Source organism: Triplophysa rosa, linkage group LG8, assembly GCF_024868665.1.
Source record: "Triplophysa rosa linkage group LG8, Trosa_1v2, whole genome shotgun sequence".
NCBI classification, from domain to species: domain Eukaryota; kingdom Metazoa; phylum Chordata; class Actinopteri; order Cypriniformes; family Nemacheilidae; genus Triplophysa; species Triplophysa rosa.
In genome coordinates, this window is record NC_079897.1 from 644,584 (window position 1) to 652,083 (window position 7,500).

Sequence of the window (7,500 nt, forward strand, 5' to 3'; positions counted from 1 at the left end):
TCAGACATTCTTCACCAATCACACGCATGTTTGGCTTCAGTGGCTCGTACCTGGACGGTGTCAGGTGTGTGTCTCTTACAGGTCAGTGTTTGCCGGATGACGAGCTTGTCCCGTGGCTGTTGCTCTTGCTGCACACCTGAATGCTGTCGGCAGATTCCGGCTGTAACTTCACGGTCGGGACGGTGAAGATCGAAGACACTGCAGACAAACAACAGAGAAAAATGATGAGAATAAACATGAAAACAAATGAAAGTCGGCATGAAATTAAAACTGTCAATTCAAATTGATTTATTCAGTGTAGCGGTATTCATTATAAATTATTTATCCGTTGTAATCTTTAATTAAAAACATTAACGCCCCCCCCGGAAACAACCTCTCTTCACTTCTGGTCACAACTGACAGATTGCAAACTGGATAACAAATCTCACTCCGTTTCGTTGGCAACACCCAACTTTTAACGATCCGATCAGTACACGACGAACAAAATGAAGTCCCGCCTACATTTTTTCTCATTTCAGAAGTTGTTTCACTCGGATATACGTCACGATACGGAAGAAAAAACAATCAAGTTTCATGCCGACTTTAAGAAACAAATCATTCAAAACCGGCCGATGCTTCTATCCAAAGGTCCTTACAATATAAAACATACAGGTACAGGTTTTATCAGTATGTGGAAACCAACTGAAATAAATGTACAATTGAAAATGAAGGCCACACGATGTTAAGGCAACACTGCCGCGTGCAGCACAAATGATGTTCAATGTTGTGTTTGTTTAAATCCCTTTTAGTGGCAGTCATAGTGTGGAAGGAAAGAAAAACAAACACGTCTTCTTCGTTTATAAAATCCTGCTGTACCAAACAAAGACATTTTAATTACAAACCTCACATGAAACAACAGAATTCATGTGATGTGTCTTCAAAAGCAGCATCAAAGCCCCGCCCCCACCACAGAGCTCCGCCCCTCCCCTCCCGCCTACAGCAAACGACCTGCTGTGAGCTGATAAAGGGATTAATTCAGCATCACGTCTAATCTGTTCAATTATAAAAACTCATTCTCATATTTAAATCACATGGCAGACGTTTTCTTTGGCTAGTGCTTGAGTATCAGTTCTACTGTGAGACGCACGGGTAAATGCGGACACGAGTTTGACATTTCTGCTGTTCTGATGGAGGTCTCGGGTTTTGTGTGTTACAGAAGATTATGTTGTCCTGCCGGCTGTCAGCGTCCTCTGCGGGGGTCTCGTGCGGATTATGGGTACCAGTCACATCACACTAAAGGCCTCCAGCGTCTTTCAAACTCAAAACCAGCTCATCTGACCTGAATTACCATCCATGATGGGCGGAAAAACACATTCAGATTCAGATTTAATTGCTGTCGCTGGTTTTAGTGGTGATATGATCATTTTGTTTGCAGTTGATTAAAAGTTCTGATTAGAAACAAAAGTTATTAGTTTAACACGGTTTTTGTTCATTAGCCTTAATTGTCCTAAAAATGGTAACTTCCGAGTTTGAGTCTTTAGGAACTTTTTGTACGATGTAGTACATATAAACAGTCATATGAAGTATAATAATGTAACTTTGAAATATCAATATATTCAATGTCACAGAGTTTTTAATCACAGGTGCAGTGCATTGTGGGATAGAGTGTTTGACAGATGTTGTAGATCACAAGGGTGTTGAGCACACTGCACAGTATACAGTATGAGGGTGTAGTATGTAAGTATGGAGTATACTGACTGTCAGGAAGCTCCCAGAGTCGTGGAGGAAGATGACTGAAGTATTCGTGATGGAGAGCCGTCTGGGCTGAGAGACGCTTCTTTGGGAAGCACTGGAGAAATCCTGACGCCAACTCTTCTGCGTGATCTACATGACCCAACCTGACACACACACACACACACACACACACACACACACACACACGGTTATTATAGTGCCAAGAACGCCACAAGCACACACAGTTTCAGGTCAATCTCTCTCTCTGTCAGCTTCACTCCTGCTGATGTGCGGCCTGGAAACATCTTTGTTCAGTGGACAAAGTGCAGAATGAGTTTTGATTTGGAACACTACTGAAGGACTTCATATACAGTATATTCCAAACAGTTTTTCCTTCATCATTCAGTAAAATTCATCCTTTTCAAAAACTAATGAAAGAAACTCATTATAGTTTTGTCCACAAAATTCCTTTCTGACGTTAAATCATTCACCGTCAGATGAAAATATTTTCAAGATCATAAGAAACATATCTGAGAAGTGACGGGAAACTTTTAACCGGTAATGTAGAGTGAATGTTTTTCAGCGTTCAGAATGAATCTCACTAAAGGTTGGTGTGGTGCAATCGGGTGTTCCTCAGGGTTCAGTTTTGGGCCCTTTACTTTTTAGTCTGTACATTTTCCCTCTTGGACAACTTCTGAGGTCTCTCGGTCTTAATTTTCATTTTTATGCAGATGACACCCAGATATACTGTACATACATTCAAAATCTGATGTTAAAGCGGCTGTTTCTTTTCTTTTACACTGTATCTCTGAGATCAAAAAATGGATGTCTGATCATTTTCTCTGTCTTAATAGTGATAAGACTGAAGTGACGCTCATTGGTTCACCTCACCAGGTACGTAAAGCTGAGCCTTTAGCCCTTTATGTGGATGGCTCAGTTATACTAAATTAAAAAAATTTCGGGTGATTTTTGATGCTAACTTAACATTTGATCTTCATGTTCGTAACACAGTTAAAGTATCCTTTTTTCCTTCGCCCCATGTTGACATTTTCTGTTGCTGAAAAGTTAATCAACACTTTTGTTTTTTCCAGTATTGACTATTGCAATGCATTGTTGGCTGGAGTCTCAAAAGCCACCCTCAGTAAGCTACAGTTGGTACAGAATTCTGCTGTTCGTATCTTGACTAAAACCAGTGAAAGAGTTCACATTACAGTTATCATAGAAACCTTGTGCTGGCTTCCTGTCAAGTTTCGAATTGATTTCAAAATTCTCCTGCTGATTTATAAGCCTTAAATGGTTAGCTCCTCAATATCTGTCAGAGCTCTTAGTACCCTACACCCCAGTACGAAACCTCCGTTCTACCGCAGCTGGTCTTTTAACTGTTCCGGCAACTGGATTAAGTACTTTGGGTGACAGGGCTTTTTCCTCACTGGCCCGAAATGATGGAATTCCCTGCCCTCTGAGATTAGAAACGCAGAATCTCGACATATTTTTAAAACTTCTCTTAAAACTAACTTTTTTAGGGTTGCTTTTGTGTGACAAATGTATGTTGTCTTTATTTATATTTGTTGTGTATTCTTATATGTATATTATGCGTTTAGTATCATTTTGTTGTTATTTTGTTTGAATTCTATTCTATTTTGAATTTCTGTTACCTACATTCTATTTTTCATTATTTATGTAAAGCGCTTTGAGATGCTACTTTTAAAGGCGCTAAATAAAATAAAGTTTACATTTAGTCATTTAGCAGACGCTTTTACCCAAAGCGACTTACAGAGAGTTCAGGGAGCAATAAGCGATATGTCATACAGATAAGGGATGTGTCATACTGTCACAAAGTTATTATTATTATCCAACTCTAAATGAGAATATCCACTCGGTTTTGTTCACGTGTTACTGCTGCGTTTCCTCTTGATGTCTGAACAAATCAAATCGTGAAGATGGCGGTAATGTTAGTGCTGTAGTGTGATGTGTTCTGGCCAAGAACAGCTCACTGAACAGAGCCGTGTGTGGAAAAACACTGAAATGATGGCCTGGCAGTCCCTGTGAGCACATTAAACAGCCAACAATCAAGTGTGTGTGTGTGTGGACTTGAGAATTCAAGTGTATTTGACAGACAGATCCTGAAGCGCTTCAGGGTTTATAAAGACACGTCGAGCAGGTTAGAGTTGAATGAAGCTGGAGTACTGATGCTTGTTAGCAGCACATTAAGTATGCACAACCGAGGTGCAAGCATTCGTGTCTGTGGTTGTGTACTTGTGAGTTTCTGAATTTCTCAACTCATGAACTCGTGATCCACACAGCCAGCGGCTTTAAGAAACATCACATTCTGCTTCACCACAACTATAAAACAACTCTGTGTCAGTCTCTCCCGAAAAATAAACCAAAACTTCATTTCTTCTTTACAACACAACACAAAACACATTCTGTACGTGCACCAACTTACAAAACCAAACCATTCAAAAGGGACTTGAGTGACACGCTTTTACTGCCTTCAAATGATTTTACACAACATTTAATTTCATGCTTTTTATTTCTCCGTCGTTTCTCTTTCACAGCTCACAGACATCTTTGACTTTGAGATCTTATTTGAGACAAATTTCTGAAATTCAAGTAAAACAAGACAAAAACAAATAAAAAATAAGCAGAGAAATACCCAAACCAAAAAACCACACAAACGTTCGATAACACTTACTTATTCCAGGCTTGCCTCAGTTTCTTGGGACTGTACACAGTAAAGCGATCTGTGAAAATAAAGACATGAAACACACGATATGAAACAGCGGCTTTAATCTGACACTAATGCATAATACTATAATAATAATAAAAAAACATGATGATATGTCACATAAAACATTTGTTAATTGATCATTTCATTTATTATTATTTTTGTGTGTGTTATTTGTCATTCGTGTATTAGCTGTTCATTTCATGCGATAAAAAAAGTCACATAATAAAAGCACAAATACAATTGCATCGTCATATTTTAAAGAAAGCATTTAAGTGAAAAATGTCCTAATTCTTAACTTTTACTAAATGTATACGAGTAACACACCCAGTATACATACTACAGTATCCACAGCAGAAATAGTGAGCGCACTTCACAACAAACATCACAGCTCTTTGTGAATTATTTAACTTTGCCTCCTGTGGACCGGATCAATACACATCAACACAGACCAAAACCAGCAAATAAATTCATTCAATCTTATTCAAAAAGAACTTCATCGTGATTTAATCTAAAACTACCGCATACCGACACACAACAAGAACTATTCACAATCCCTACAGTGTCATCATGATGTATTCTAGTGTTCTTAGAGAAATCTCTGGTGAACAACACGATGTGCTCGGACCTCACACATGCTCTGACCTCAGTCATTAAAGAGCACTAGTGCGCACCGCCCTCTGCTGTTCTAATACTGAACTACACCTCTACACATCACAAAACATTGACCATTCATTCACTCTCATGTCATGTCAAACCTGTGTGAGTTTCTTTCTTCTTCAGAACACAACAGAAGATATTTAGAAGAATGTCGATAGTCAAACAACACTGAACTCCATTGACTTCCATTGTATGAACACGAAACCCCTGAGACATTTCTCAAACTATCTTCTGTTGTATTCCACTGAAGAAAGAGACACATAAAGATTTACAAACACACAAGGAGAATTTTTTTGTATAATAATTTGTATAAACGGCATTATAAAACAGCTTTACAGTCATGGATGCTTAATGCCAGTTGCATATACTGATTATTTTACTACTGTACACATAGCATGAAAGTGTGAGATTTCTGTCAGTGGTCTGTATTCTTCATTATCACATCAGTTTATTCCAGAGATCTGCTCTAGACGTGTGTGTGTGTGTGTGTGTGTGTGTGTGTGTGTTCATGTTTGTATATCCCGGTGGGGACCTAAACCCGAATACACACCAACACGTGGGGACTCGTGTCACCGTGGGGACCAAAATTGAGGTCTTCATGGGCAAAACAGCTAATAAATTGTACAGAACAATATTTTTTACAAATCTAAAAATGCAAAAAGTGTTCTATGATCTTTAGGTTTAGGGATAGGGTTAGGGATAGGGGATAGAATATACAGTTTGTACAGTATAAAAACATTACGCCTATGGACTGTCCCCACGGGGATAGTCAACCAAAGCTGTGCGCGCGTGTGTGTGTGTGTGTGTGTGTGTGTGCGTGTGTGTGTGATGATGTCATCGCTCAGCAGAGGGCAGTGTGCACTCACAGACTACATGAAGAACACACTGATCGTGTCCAGCACACCTACAGCGATGCCAAGACTTTAGGTTCAATGTATTCAAAGATGTATTGAAATATCAAGTGTAGTAAAATGAATGTCAGTATATTTCAGCTGAGCACAACACTTATGTTTAGAGATGTCTTGAAAACTTACTGTAGTCCTGTAAAACCAGGGTTCATTTGTGGTCACTGTGGTTTTACTAAAGTAACAATGCTTTCCTATTTTATTTGTCGTAAAATCAGGGTTCATTTTGTTTTATCCCATCACAGTCAACTTTATCTTTCCTTACGCCTCTCTCTCTCTCATTATAATGTTGAGAGAGTTTTTACAGCTTTGATTAAATCAAGACTTCTGATTGATTGACATTTTTATAGAGCTATGGACTCTTTAATAGTGTTTGAAGCGGACTTTTGTGCTTTACTCTTCACTTTTTTTATAAAAATGGGTATACAAATATTTTTGTCACTCTCTCGCTCTATGAGTGCATCAGCAGGCCATCCTCTTCTATCGGAGACATAATGAGCCCGCTGGCTGATGGGATACGTGACAGCTCGTGTTCTCAGGGGTGTGTCTGTGTGTGACATTCACAGTCACATGAACAGTGTGTGTACCTGGTTGGAAGTGCGGGAGAGCAGGAACACCTGGCCATGTGTCCTCTGAGGGGGTTCCCACCACCTGCCACACAAACACAAACACACAAATCAATCACATGACCTTCTGCTGAAGCCGCAGGACAAACCACGCTGACCTTCAGCTTTCAGACCAAACAAAAAGACATGCACAAGTCCTGTTATGTGACACTTCAACATGAAAAACACCTGACCACACTACAGTTACGAATACAGTCCAGAAATGACTGACAATCAAATCACATTATGAATTTATAAAGGAAACTCAGTTTGACACATTTCAGGATGAAATCGAGCGGTGCAGACACAAACACATCTGTGAGGCATAAATCCTACAAGTGACATAGCATCATTTAGACAACAAGCATTATTATATCGTTTTATTTGATGAATATTTATATCCATCATATATGATATGATTTATCTTCATTATTCGTTTTTTTTCTAAATTTTTGCCTTCGCACCATAGGACAAATGTTCATATTAGTCTGTCCACTACCCCAGCACATGTACTGCACTCGAGTACTCCGAGACGATGAAGATTTCAACTTAAGTGACTGTCTGTACTGCATGAAATATTCTCAAATCACATCTTCGATGTTCATGTATAAGATGAACACACAGGGTATATACAGGAATCATGGAGCTAAATTTATTACTTTTTAAGACTCTTTCCATACATTTTAAGACCGCATCGCCACTTCAAGTTTTCATCGGTTACATTAGCGACACTTTAACTTTCATTTACTATATACTGATTGTAAGATAGCACAACTAAACATTTCTCCATCAGTCAACCATGTTGTTTAACAACCGGCTGTAAATGGACCGCCCACTATTCACCTACGCATTGATTCAATTCAGGCAGACTTTAGCATATGACCTCTTT

The 7,500-nt window shown here is 39.0% G+C and overlaps 1 protein-coding gene across 1 annotated transcript in view; it reads right to left on the reverse strand.

Moving 5' to 3' along the window:
• Positions 1–7,500, reverse strand: part of cdk14 (cyclin dependent kinase 14) — a 106,895-nt gene that overhangs the window by 20,865 nt on the left and 78,530 nt on the right. Inside the window, exons 11-14 of the mRNA XM_057339860.1 lie at positions 6,594–6,657; positions 4,409–4,457; positions 1,738–1,877; positions 51–198 (exon numbers count right to left, since the gene is read on the reverse strand). Coding sequence (XP_057195843.1) covers positions 83–198; positions 1,738–1,877; positions 4,409–4,457; positions 6,594–6,657 — 369 coding nt within the window. The 3' untranslated portion in view covers positions 51–82. The remainder of the gene's footprint in view (positions 1–50; positions 199–1,737; positions 1,878–4,408; positions 4,458–6,593; positions 6,658–7,500) is intronic.